The sequence below is a fragment of the Anabrus simplex genome, chromosome 5 (genome assembly GCF_040414725.1).
Source record: "Anabrus simplex isolate iqAnaSimp1 chromosome 5, ASM4041472v1, whole genome shotgun sequence".
NCBI classification, from domain to species: domain Eukaryota; kingdom Metazoa; phylum Arthropoda; class Insecta; order Orthoptera; family Tettigoniidae; genus Anabrus; species Anabrus simplex.
This window is the reverse complement of record NC_090269.1, coordinates 254,978,978-254,993,134: the sequence shown is the minus strand read 5'-3', so window position 1 is coordinate 254,993,134 and position 14,157 is coordinate 254,978,978. Positions and strand designations below refer to the sequence as shown.

General features: G+C 41.9%; 1 protein-coding gene across 1 annotated transcript in view; it reads right to left on the bottom strand.

Moving 5' to 3' along the window:
* The window catches only part of Dhc16F (Dynein heavy chain at 16F), a 1,052,459-nt gene that overhangs the window by 497,384 nt on the left and 540,918 nt on the right, over positions 1-14,157 (bottom strand). The window contains exons 32-33 of the mRNA XM_068227815.1: positions 13,480-13,691; positions 1,623-1,878 (exon numbers count right to left, since the gene is read on the bottom strand). Coding sequence (XP_068083916.1) covers positions 1,623-1,878; positions 13,480-13,691 — 468 coding nt within the window. The remainder of the gene's footprint in view (positions 1-1,622; positions 1,879-13,479; positions 13,692-14,157) is intronic.

The following is a 14,157-nucleotide window of genomic DNA, read 5'->3' as shown; positions in this document are numbered from 1 at the left end:
GGAGAAGTGAGACAAAGCCCCTGCCACATAGATTTTTCTATTTCCAGCAGTGAAAGAAATGTTGGGACTATGTACACATGAAGAGTTCTTTGAAGGAAATTAGTATAAGGTGTCATAAATATTTACATAAAGTGTTTGGGTCCCCAAGGGAAACCATTGTGGTTAGCAGATAAATACAGTTCTTGTGGGTTTGGAAGGGCTCCTAGCCACAGCCACTCTTACAGCAAAAATATTCTCTGAAGAGGGGACCGGCTTGAGATGGGGCTGTTTACTCTCCATGATATTGTCTTCCATTTCAAACTGGCTGGCCAGTATATACACCATCTGCCATCAGGGAAACCACTGTGTTCTGAAATGAACAGAGAACCTTTCCTGAGTCTGAGATACACAAAACAACACTGTTTTCACCTTCTGCTTACGCGTCAACCTCCCTTTGTCCACCATGCTGTATAGCTGGAAGACAGTACAAATGTGCAACATGTGCTGCCATCTGTTGAATCACGCATGAAATAAAGTTGTGTGCCATTCTGTATTTCAAATCTGTATTTTGGTAGTGGCTGAACAGAAATCTGCTAACACCATTACTTAGTCATGTCCAATGTTTCTGCCAAGTGACAGTATAATTTGAGTGATAGACAAGACAATGTTTGCACTTCTGAAAGTTGATATCAGCTTGTTGAGAAAGTATAATTGAAAATAATCTTCCAGTAGAAAATACCTTACATTAATACTAAAACAGTATTTATTATCCTCCTAAGTCAATAGATTAGTATCACGTTATAAGATGAGTGTTAATTAGACATGTGTCACTATGTGTGATTTTCATAAAACATCTTGAATTAAAAATACATTAAAATTAAAATGATGGAATATACATTAAAATATTGCTTAAAGTTCATGATAAAGTAGAAGGTAAAAATGGGCATGTTGTCTTGTGTGTTCTGGTTTGCAATGTTGTGAGGCTCAGCCTCTTGTCCATGAGTAAAAGCTCAAATATTTTCTGTCCAGATGTCTCCATAGTAGGTCAGAGGTCCCAATTACAGGTGATGTGTTCTCATGAGAGGAACCAACTATAATCTGTAATAGAATTTAAAAATTACTTAGAAATGTATGTGAACATAAAGCTAGATGTCTCAGCTAACTGCATTTACTTATGTTCTGTTGCCCTCTTGACCTTCCTGTGTTCGCTGATTACGGAGTTCCACTCTCGACTGCCGTGTTCTTACAGGTGAGGTACGGGTAGTACTATTGGAAGGGAGTGGTATGGAGGGGGAGGGCATGACTTGCAGGAGTGTGGGGGAAGCTTCTGAACTTGTGCAACGTGGATGGGGCTTATTCAAATTGCGATTTTGTTCACAGATAATTGAATCAATTTTTTCCATGGTATAAAATGTTTATAGTCTGTAATAGTAGAAAACATGCTGAAAGATGATGTTAATAACTTTCAAACTCCAATATTCTGCATTATCAATCAGTAGAATTGATAGTAATGACAGAACATACATTGAGAGTTTGAGGAGAATTCAGTCTAAATTTTGTTCAGTAAAAGTAAGCAGTCAATAATACTGAGGTTTTGTACACAGACAGTTTGATTTATACAGACTATATGATATGTTTACTACCTTAGCAACTCTATAGGAGGCTGAGACCCATACTGATCCAACTTAGGCATATTGACATCATCAACGAAGAAGATAAGCTTCTTCCCTACAGGTGGTCCCAGGTGAGTTTTCTTCCGTTTCTCTAGTTTACTTTCTAAAATTTCTTGTGTACGTCCACTGCTAGTCTGGGCTGAGAAATTCAGTGTAACTGGCACAAAATCTCCCTGCTGAGATAGTTTGTTCAGAACGGCCTTTAAAATAACCGATTTTCCAACACCTGTAGACAAAAGTTCACAAAAATATAACAAATTCATTTATACAGAATATACATAAAATGGCTTACAATCTCATTTTTCCACTTAAAACAACAATACCCTGCTCCCCTAACACATACACGCATGCGCACATGTAATTTATAACTTTCTTCACCTTATCCCAGGAATAGTAGGAGGGTGAGTATACATACAGGAGAAAAAAGAATTTGTAAGCTATAAAACAGTTAAGGATGCATACATACACACATACATCTTCATTATACACTATTATGCATTTAAGCTTCAGTCTATAAGTCTTCATGATTACTAAATGCCTCCACTTTCCTCTATTTGTAACTAGTTCTGTGGCCTTGTTTAGTTCCACATCTCTGATATTTCAGTCATTAGAAACTAAGTCTAACCATTGTACCTTTGGTTTCTTTCTACTTCTCTTACCTTCCATGACCAAGTCCAATATTCTCCTCGGCAACCAATTCTCCTCCATTCACCTCACAACTCCAACACCAAAGCCATTTTATGCGTACTACTTCATCTGTTATTCATTCCTAATATAGCCTTTATCTCCTCATTCTGAATACCCTATTGCAATTGTTCCCCTGTTTCTACCAGTGATCATTTTCACTATTCTATGTCTATTACTTCTTACTTATGAATAAGATATTCTGAGTAAACTCAGCTTTCACTCCCATACAGCAAAGCTGCTCTGAAAACAGGCAGGTGTAAAGATAGTTTCAGCCAGAAGCTGACTTCTTTCTTATAGAATAGATCACAACTGAGAGTTCACTGCATTAGATTTGCTGCACCTTGATACAATCTCACTTACTATACTACCATCTTGGAAGATTACACATCCTAAATACTTGAAATGATCTACCTGTTTCACTTTTGTATTCCCAACTTGACACTTAATTCTCTTAGATTTCTTCCCTACCGACATCACTTTGGTCTTGGAAATGCTTTGATATCATACTTACTGCACCTTTTTCAAGTTCCAGGATAATGGATTTCAGACTTTCAGCACAGTCTGCCATTAAGACTAAGTCGTTGGCAAAGGCCAGACTGCTTACTACATTTCCATCTAACTGAATCCCTTCCTGCCACTTTATACCTTTTAGTAAATCCATGTTAACAATGAACAACAAAGGTGAAAGATTACAGCCTGTTTAGCCTCTGCAAGTACCTAACCAAAAACTAATTCTACCAACAATTCTCACTGCATATTGTCAAAATAAATGCCAATGATTGCTTTTAACAATCTATCCTTAATCCCATAATCCCTCTGTAGAGTTAAGATCTTTCCCTCCGTACTCTGTCAAATGCCTTCGCTACATCTACATTGCTGTGCAATATTTAAGGATGAGATAGATAAAAGGACATATCACATTAACTTCTCAGTGGGATTTAATTAAAGTGCAGCAGCATGTTGCCAGAGGTCTCCCAAACGTGCACAGAAAGCTGGTGTGAGGTTTGCACGACTATAGCACCAAATGGGTCTGGCCCTGCAAGACAAGGCAGTTGAAGGAACTGGGCAAGACAGTGTGTGTCAAACAGTGAGCTGAGGTGTTATAGTATACTGTGATGGTGTTCTTCATTACAACACGGCACAGAGGCAACATTTGGATGACTTCACATGCGGAAAAATATTAGTGAAACTGGAAGAAGGACAAAGTGTGACAAGTATATCCCAAGAGTATGGTGTTGCATTGTTTTGCATGCATGGGGAGCATTCCGAACCACAGGTTTGCTGCCCGAAGGAGAGGAGGTGGTCTACCACAGTCAACTACAGCAGTAGATGACCACTACACTACGCAACAGGCAAGAAACTGACCCACGTCAAGCAGCGAGTGCAATTGCAACCACATTTAACAGTACTCCAAGGCACACAATCTCATGCTCCACAATGGTACAGCAACTGCAACTGCGTCAAACTTAGAATTTCTATAACTGTGAGGTTTTTCTGTCTGTCAAAACTAATTCAGAATAAATAAAATTAGAAAATACCTTAAAAAGAAAACATTTAATAATAGACTAGAGCATCCGTGCTGTTTCACAACTTTCTTTATAAATAGGTCAGATAATGTGCCTTCATATGAAACTGCTTCCTGCACTGTCCAAGTACATTTCTGATTTACCTGTTAATTGTTTGTGAAGTGAGTTTTTGATTTCTTTATAGTGAATTTTATTGATATTTTACAAACTATTTTGTAGCTTAAGAGTTATCATTGTGCATTTAATTTAAAGTTTCAGTTTTAGATTATTTTGTTTTGCATAGAACTTTATATTTGTGATAGCCCAGGTTGTCTAGCAAGTAGTTGATCCTTTCAAATAAATAATAGAAATAAGTGATAACTGTATTTACTTATGCATCATGCTATAATGTGATGTACGTGATCCCGACTGCCACTGATCAGCCTAGGGAACCCAAAAACTGTGGATTCAACACTAATCACAGTCATTTTGGACATTTTCTTCTTCATGCCTTCTCACCCCCATGCTAATGGAGACTGAAATCTTGGACTTCAACAGCATTCAGAGTGTCAAAATTAATTTCAGTGATCCCAAAAAGTACAGATTCGACAATAATATTGGTCCTTTTCAAATGTTTTTACATGTCACTCCCTCCTAAATGCCAACCATAAAGGTGCCAGGGTGTCTTACCACCACCACCACCACCACCACCACCACCACCACCACCACCACCACCACCACCACCACCACCACCACCACCACCACCACCACCACCACCACCACCACCACCACCACCACCACCACCACCACCACCACCACCACCACCACCACCACCACCACCACCACCACCACCACCACCACCACCACCACCACCACCACCACCACCACCACCACCACCACCACCACCACCACCACCACCACCACCACCACCACCACCACCACCACCACCACCACCACCACCACCACCACCACCACCACCACCACCACCACCACCACCACCACCACCACCACCACCACCACCACCACCACCACCACCACCACCACCACCACCACCACCACCACCACCACCACCACCACCACCACCACCACCACCACCACCACCACCACCACCACCACCACCACCACCACCACCACCACCACCACCACCACCACCACCACCACCACCACCACCACCACCACCACCACCACCACCACCACCACCACCACCACCACCACCACCACCACCACCACCACCACCACCACCACCACCACCACCACCACCACCACCACCACCACCACCACCACCACCACCACCACCACCACCACCACCACCACCACCACCACCACCACCACCACCACCACCACCACCACCACCACCACCACCACCACCACCACCACCACCACCACCACCACCACCACCACCACCACCACCACCACCACCACCACCACCACCACCACCACCACCACCACCACCACCACCACCACCACCACCACCACCACCACCACCACCACCACCACCACCACCACCACCACCACCACCACCACCACCACCACCACCACCACCACCACCACCACCACCACCACCACCACCACCACCACCACCACCACCACCACCACCACCACCACCACCACCACCACCACCACCACCACCACCACCACCACCACCACCACCACCACCACCACCACCACCACCACCACCACCACCACCACCACCACCACCACCACCACCACCACCACCACCACCACCACCACCACCACCACCACCACCACCACCACCACCACCACCACCACCACCACCACCACCACCACCACCACCACCACCACCACCACCACCACCACCACCACCACCACCACCACCACCACCACCACCACCACCACCACCACCACCACCACCACCACCACCACCACCACCACCACCACCACCACCACCACCACCACCACCACCACCACCACCACCACCACCACCACCACCACCACCACCACCACCACCACCACCACCACCACCACCACCACCACCACCACCACCACCACCACCACCACCACCACCACCACCACCACCACCACCACCACCACCACCACCACCACCACCACCACCACCACCACCACCACCACCACCACCACCACCACCACCACCACCACCACCACCACCACCACCACCACCACCACCACCACCACCACCACCACCACCATAATATTTTCCTCCAGATAGTAAGTCATATGTGTACCAAGTATGGTTGAGAGTTATACTGGAACATCTCAGTCATTTTGGACATTTTCTTTTTCAATCCCTTCTCGCCCCTTATACCAGTGGAGAATTAAACGGTATCCAGAGTGTCAGTGTTCTTCTAAGTGACCCTGAAAAGTATGGATTCGACACTAATATTGATTGTTTTTTATTACTTTTACATGTCACTCCCTTCCAACCCTCACAGAACTTTTCTCCCAATAATAAGTCATATGTGTACCAAGTGTGGTTGAGAGCTCTGTTGGAACATGCATGCATAAATCCATAATCTCAGTCATTTTGGATATTAATTTTTTCGCCCCTTCTCACCTCCTATGCCATCCGGCTTCATAGCTAAATTGTTAGCATTCTGGCCTTTGGTCCAGGGGTCCCAGGTTCAATTCCCATTCACGTCACTGGTTAATTCCGATGTCTTGGGGGCTAGGTGTGCATGCCGCCTTCATCATTAGAATTCATCATAGGTATGGCCCCATCCTCACAGACACGCAGGTCACCTATAAGGCGTCAATTATTGCAGATAAATAAGATAATCTACTTAATCAATACAATATAAAATTAGTCTTCAATTTGTTTTAATCACTGTACTAGTTTTGGCCTATTGATATTAGGCCATCATCAGCTATAACATCTTAAAACACTTAAAAAACCAATTGTTTCATAACATAATCAACTAAGATCTAATTTAACATCAATCTATTCTATCTGAAATGATTTTAATTTTATACAAATATTCAACAAATTATTTATAGATCTTCAAGACAGTGATCTATATTTATTGAAGTATACCAAGAGATCATAAGAATTTTCAAGTGTTGTGTTACATCCTCTTTTTTTGTGTTTTGTTTTTTTGCTAGGGGCTTTACGTCGCACCGACACAGATAGGTCTTATGGTGATGATGGGATAGAAAAGGCCTAGGAGTTGGAAGGAAACGGCCGTGGCCTTAATTAAGGTACAGCCCCAGCATTTGCCTGGTGTGAAAATGGGAAACCACGGAAAACCATCTTCAGGGCTGCTGACAATGGGATTCGAACCCACTATTTCCCGGATGCAAGCTCACAGTTGCACGCCCTAACTGCACGGCCAACTTGCCCAGTGTGCTACATCCTCAGGACAGTGACTTATTTTAGTGTGTATTGAATATTAGAGCAGAATAATTTTCAAGTTTTATGCTATTATTTTTGTTATACGAGGGTCGAGTCATAAGTCATGGCAACTATTTTTTTTCTTGCGAACAGGAGACAACATGGAAATCTAAGGTATGCATTTGGAAATATAGGGCATGTACTTATGCATAGTGCCTGAAGACAAATTCTGACTTCAGGAGATTCTCGTACGAAAGTAAACATTGTTTTATTATGGTATAGACAGCAAATACACAAGACTACGTACAAAGGACAGGTCTCCACTGGCTACAGACCTTCGAAATAATCACCCAATGTCTCCACTGTGCATTGCCAGTGGTGGGGCAGGTGCTGAATACCATTTGCTGCATGTTTGAACTTCTCCACCCACCTCGCCACTGTTCTATAGGGCATGGCATGTACATTTAATGCTTCCTGCAGCTCTGCATAGCATTGGCATGCATTTCTGCCACAGAGAGCTGCTATTTTAATATATAATCGTTGCTCCTGCTTGTTGACTTCCATTTTGTGATGCTCTCACTCACACACTGAACTTGGGGGCATGATTAGACCCACACTGTTGTTTACATACACCATCTAGTGGCATCATGCGCAAGTATATACTGTATTTCCAAATGCATATCTTAGATTTTCCGTTTTTCTCCTGTTCGCAAGAAAAAAATTGTTGCCATGACTTATGACTCGACCTACGTATGTATGGCCAATTAGTTTTCTTAAGTGTTTTAAGACCTTATGGCTGATGATGGCCTAATATCAATAGGCCAAAATTAGTACCATGATTAAAATAAATTGAAGTACTAATTTTATATGGTATTGATTAGGTGGATTACCTCATTTATCTACAATAATTATATTGCCATCAATACAGAACATGAAAATTATAAACTTTGATATATGGCGTCAACTCAAAAGACCTGCACCAGGCATCTACAGAGGCCATATGACATTAAAAGCAAACTTGGACTTACCGTAAATGGCATCCAGAGTCACTATTCATCTCAGTGATCCTGAAAACTATGGATTCAACACTAATATAGGTCATTTTTTATTATATTTACATGTCACTCCCTCCCCATCTGCACCTGCAGAGGTGCTAGGGGTGTCTTATCTCCACAGCATTTCTCTGCAGAGAGTATTAAGTCACATGTGTACCTAATTTTGTCATCTATTGGGACGGATGATAAAGATATAAATATAAATACAAATTTACTCATTCGGAATGAATATTTCAGGTTCCCTATGGGAATGGACATCTTTATCATCTGATGGTCAGGCAGGCATCAATTTTTGAAATGAGACAAAGTCTCTCATAGTGCATTGGCACTGCCGGTGGCTCCAGGTAGCCTACGCAGTGGCCTCCACAGTATGCACTAGCCATGAGTCTTGGTGGGTGTGCCATTTACGAACCGAGGAGCCCAACTTGGCACACTGGGGCAAAACACTGGCAACCAGGAATGAGTTGGCTGGAAAATTTATAATGTCCAATAATGGACCAACTATATTGGTATTGGGACGGAGGCATTGTAGTGAAGTTGTGCTGCATAATATATTGATCTATATGCAAGAATTGTGTCTCTGTTGTGGTTTCTGGCAGGTGTTTGTGGCTTATTTTGATGTGCTGACCTAGTGTTGCTGTTGTCTAGTAGTTTTACAACCTTTATTTGCTGTTATTGGTGTTATATTTATGAAAGTTTTCCGCCCCAAGTGACAGCCTTCTTGGATTTGCTATAATGGTTCCACAGATAACACTAGACAGTAAGGCAATTTATTATATCTGTCTATAAATTCTTGCCCTAGGTGTCAGCCATCTTGTCCGATTTAACATAATTGCCACAGAAACCACGATTCATATAGGAACTCTACACTACATATCTGGTGTTGCCTAGACCACAGAATCTGTATTGTTTAATTACATCTATGCCCTATCTAAGTAAACCATCTTTAAAATGGGCAAATCAGCAGCGTCTGTGCTCCAGTGGAGCAACTGCGAATGGTGTCTGCTCTCCATATTAGGGGAGGCCTAAATATTACTTTAAAAATCCTTGGTCCAGCTGACCCGGCTGGTAGTCCCATGTAAGGGTCCCTTGCCAAGGTTACGGTGAAGTCCTTAATGACTGCTTCAGCGGAGGAGACCTCTGGAATGGCGCAGCAGGCAGATGAAGTAATAGTTGAAGAGAACCAATGACCTAGATGGCAGATGAAGGTTAATACCACAATGGCAGATAGGCCAGATGAGTTGTCTTCAGGCGGTGTCTGTACTCCATGTTAGGAGCAGCTGCAGGGGCGTCTGTTGTCCATGTTAGGAGCGGCTTAGTTGATATGAGGAAGGACACGGTAACCCACCTCATTACTTTTCCCAAGCCAACCCAATGGCTTTGCTGAATTCTAAATGTTTGTACTTATTATTAAATATAATTCCGGAGTTTCAAGTCCCCCAATCGGATCTCCGGGAGGGGGGGATGGGGTGAGGGGCAGGGTTGAGAGAAGCCTCAAATCAAAGATATTTGCTTCGCAGAGAGATATTATGTGGAACCTGGAATGTGAGGGGTTTACTACAGACTGGCAAACTATCAACTGTTGAGAGAGAAATGACTCTACATGGCGTGAAGATCTTGGGACTGTATGGACACACTGGAAAGGTGCTGGGCATTTCACCACTACCAATGGTAACACAGTGTATTTCTCCAGACATAATCACCAAAGTCAGAATGGTGTAGCAGTCGCTGCTCCACAGAAGTTATGTAGTGTAGTCATTGGATTATACAGTCAATGATGGAATTATTTCCATCAAGATAAATTCAACACCTTGTAAATTAAATATTGTGCAGGTGTATGCACCAACATCTGCTGCACATGAAGATGAGATAGATGAATTCTACAGTCAATTACAATGCTTTATTGATAATATTCCTCAAAGAGAAGCTCTCATCATTCAAGGTGACTTCAGTGCTATGATTGGTGACACGTCATCCGATAACCATCATAGTGTACATGTTGGTCCATATGGACTTGGGACTAGAAATAATAGAGGAGAGTGTCTTCTGCAATTCTGTATAGATAAGAAAATTGTTGTTACCAACACACTCTTTCAACATCATCCTCACCACTGATTTACGTGAATATCCCCTGGAGACAGGGTACAAAATCAAACTGTTTTTATTCTGATTAGAAGTCGTTGGAAGTCATCTGTTTTAAACAGCAGAAGTTACCCTGGTCCTGAATGTGGTTCAGACCATATCCTCGTCATCATGAGAATGTGACTGAAACTCAAAACCACAACAAAGGGACGGGAAATTAAATTTGATGATAGAGCTCTATGTAGCTTCTGCGAGGCTATTCATCCTAAACTACAGTTATTAGGAATAAATTCCATTTACACTGCAGATTTGGTATAGAACAACTTGAAGACTGCTGTGAGTAGGGCAAGCAAGGAAATACATGGGCGCAATTCATTTCCTAGGAAGCCATGGTTAAGCGCCGAAACTTTGAGGCTAATAGAGGAAACTGATGAATATTTACAAATGCATGCATCACTATCTCGGAAAATTCAAAAGCAGTGCAGACTTGATAAGGCAAACCAAATTCATGAAATCTGTGAAGAGACTGAACTGTATAAGCAGCACTGTCAACCTTATGATCTCTTTATGAGGGTAAAGAAAATTACCCGCGACCTCAAGCCCTGTTCGTGGGTTGTGGAACACGAAGATGGTACCCTCATTCAAGAGAAACAACTAGCCATTGAAATGTGGAAAAGATACTGTGATATACTATATGCAGTTGTGGGTGCCAGGAATGTTTGCAAAACGTACATCCCTAATCAATCTAACTCTGAACCAGAGCCTTCAATACTGAGGAGAGAAGTAGAAGATGCAATTAAACACCTGAAGAATCATAAAGCATCAGGAAGTGATGGCATCACTGGGGAAATGATTAAGGAAATGGGAGAAGAAGGAGTACATTTAATGCACTTCATCTGTAACAAGATATGGGACAGTGGTGTATGGCCACAAGACTGGCTCATTTCCATCTTCATTCCACTTTACAAAAAGGGATCAACAAGGAACTGTGGGAATTAGCAAACCATCTCACTAATATCACTAATATCACATGCAAGTAAAATATTATTGCATATAATAAATGAACGTTTGAAACCTTACATTAGATATCAGCTCCCGTCAGAACAGGCTGGCTTTGTCAAGGGAAGAAGAACTAGAGAACAGATTCTAAATATCTGTCAGTTAATTGAAAAGGCACACAAATTCAGCATTCCTTTATTCCTGAGCTTCACTGACTACCAAAAGGCCTTTGATTATGTTTTGTGGCCGAAGTTGCGGTGTGTTCTAGAGGAAATGGGAATTCCATCTCATCTCATTTCACTTACAAAATGCTTATACAATAACAACTTGGCCAAAGTCAGAGTTGATGGTGATCTATCATCAAGTTTCTAAGTCTCCAAAGATGTGAGATCTGTGGTGAATATATCATAAGGCATGCCCTCGACAGTTGGGAAGGAAGATTTTTGAATGGTGGGAAGAGAATTAATAACCTCCGTTTTGCAGACGACACCACACTTGTAGCCAGCAGTGTACTGGAGCTTGTCGAGATAACGGATCGTGTACAACAGGAAAGTCACAATCTTAGCATGGAGATTAAGTGGAGCAAGCAAGCAAGACAAAACTAATCATTGTCAACAAGGGTGCAGAGATTCAGCTGCCACAGCACCTGAACAATCTTCAAAGAGTCTGTCAGTTTCCTTATCTTGGTTCAATAATCGAGGATAAAAGTAGCTGCAAAAAAGAAATCAAACGTTGCATCATTCTAGGACTACAGTTACAGCAAAATTGAAGAAGATCTGGCAAGGCAGAGCAATATCTATGAATATGAAGAAAAGATTAGTCCATTCACTTGTGTTCTCGATCTTCCTGTATGGATGCAAAACTTGGACCATAAAAGCTTAAGACAGGAACAGAATCAACGCCTTTGAAATGTGGCGTTGGCGAAGGATGTTGTGAATACCGTACACAGCCAGGCAAACAAATGATTCTGTCATCCGGGAAATTGGAATACAAGAAAGTCTATGCCAAGTTGTGTACCAGAGAATCGTGGAATTCTTTTGTCACATTATGAGAAGAGAGGATGACAGCCCCAAAAAATGAATTGTCCAAGGAAACGTTTCTGGCACAAGGACACGAGGATGGGTCGCAAAAGGATGGGTTGATCAAGTAAGGGAGATCATGGACTTACCATGGAGAGTTACTGTCCAGAAAACGTAAGTACATACAGAATTGTTTCAGCTTATCAAAGAAACAACAAAGTCCTTGGGTCACAATACTCAGCCATGAGTGCAATGACTGAAGAGAGAGAGAGAGAGAGAGAGTACCTAATTTGGTTAAAATTGCAATTTTGCCTATAGTTGCCTGTCATTTTTAATCAATTAGCTTCACTGGTATCTTTATATAAAGATACTGCTTCTTATCTGTGTGCAACCTGCTAAGTACAGAATGTTTTATGGTCTAGGGCAAGTGTTTGCCTGCAATTAATGAAGTGGCCATTTAGTGATTTGATTTTACGTTTATTAAAAAGTTGATTGAACTTAGAGACCTGTCAATGACAGGTAATTCCAGAGTGAATACAAAAATAATGAAGCAAATTTGTTCAGTACAACAGCCGGACAAACTGAAAACAGCAGTTGACTCTCTGCTGTGATGTGCACTACCTGACCCAAAGAAACTGCAACCGTTATCTATGAACAGTTTACAGATTTCTCAAGATACTGAAAGTGCACATATGTAGTGAGCGCATATGACGCTGTTGATGGTGATTCATCCGATGGGGACGTTAAGCCTTGAGCAGACCCCTTGGTGCTATTCAACAGGAGTAGGCTATGTGCTGGCACTGGGTTTTACCCTCTCCCTACTATCATATATCATGTCATTCATTTCATCTCATTAACTCCTCTGATGAGGTTGACGTCAGGAAGAGCATCCAGTCATAAAAAACCCGCCATGACTGATTCATCTCACCTCATACCCGACCACGTAGGGAAACGGGACAAGTGTTGGACAACAACAACACTGAAAGAGTTATTTTACAAATATTGTTACTTTGTTATACCTCTTCCCAAAAGAAAGCCAACCAGAATAACATCAATGATCATCCTACATTAAGGGTTCTTGGAGATATGATGATCAGGCAGTGAGTGAGTGCATTAGTTAGTAGTATTTGATTTATATAGATAGATTGGTTGCTAAAATAATTTAAAATTTACCTGTTAGTCCTGTGAAGATAACAGCTTTGTTGACATTTAGTAACTTTTCAAGAATATAGCCAAAACGTACAGTATCTTCAGTAGGTACCAGCATGTCAAAATACGGTATGTTAGGGTCATATTTAAATACCGGGATCACTGTAGTCCAAGTGTCAAATCTCCAAGTAGCAACATTGACAAATGATTCCCAGATTGATATTGCACCAGGTAACCTAAAGGGAGAGAGACATGTTTATTAATATTTAATATGTGCTGTATGATTAGAACTTTGAAAAGATCAAGAAGAGGTGCTAGGGGTGTCTCACCACCACAGTAGCCTACTTATCTGCACATAGTATTAAGTCACGTGTGTACCTAATTTGGTTGAAATGGCAAATTTACCTATAATCGCCTGTCATTTTTTAATCGTTTAACTTCACCAATATCTTTATGTAAAGATATTGCTCCATATCTGTGTGCAACCTACTAAGTATAGGAAAGATCTTCATTGGGCGTAATGACATTAATGAGGTTGTAAATAAAGGATACAAATCCCTTCATGTGATTAAGAGGGTATCTAGGGGTTGTAGTAAGAATGTAAAGGAGAGGACATGAAAGTCCCAATTAGAGTATAATTCCAGTGTTCAGTTGTTATCCTAACACATTTCCTTTTTGCTGATATGTTAAAACAGCACACTT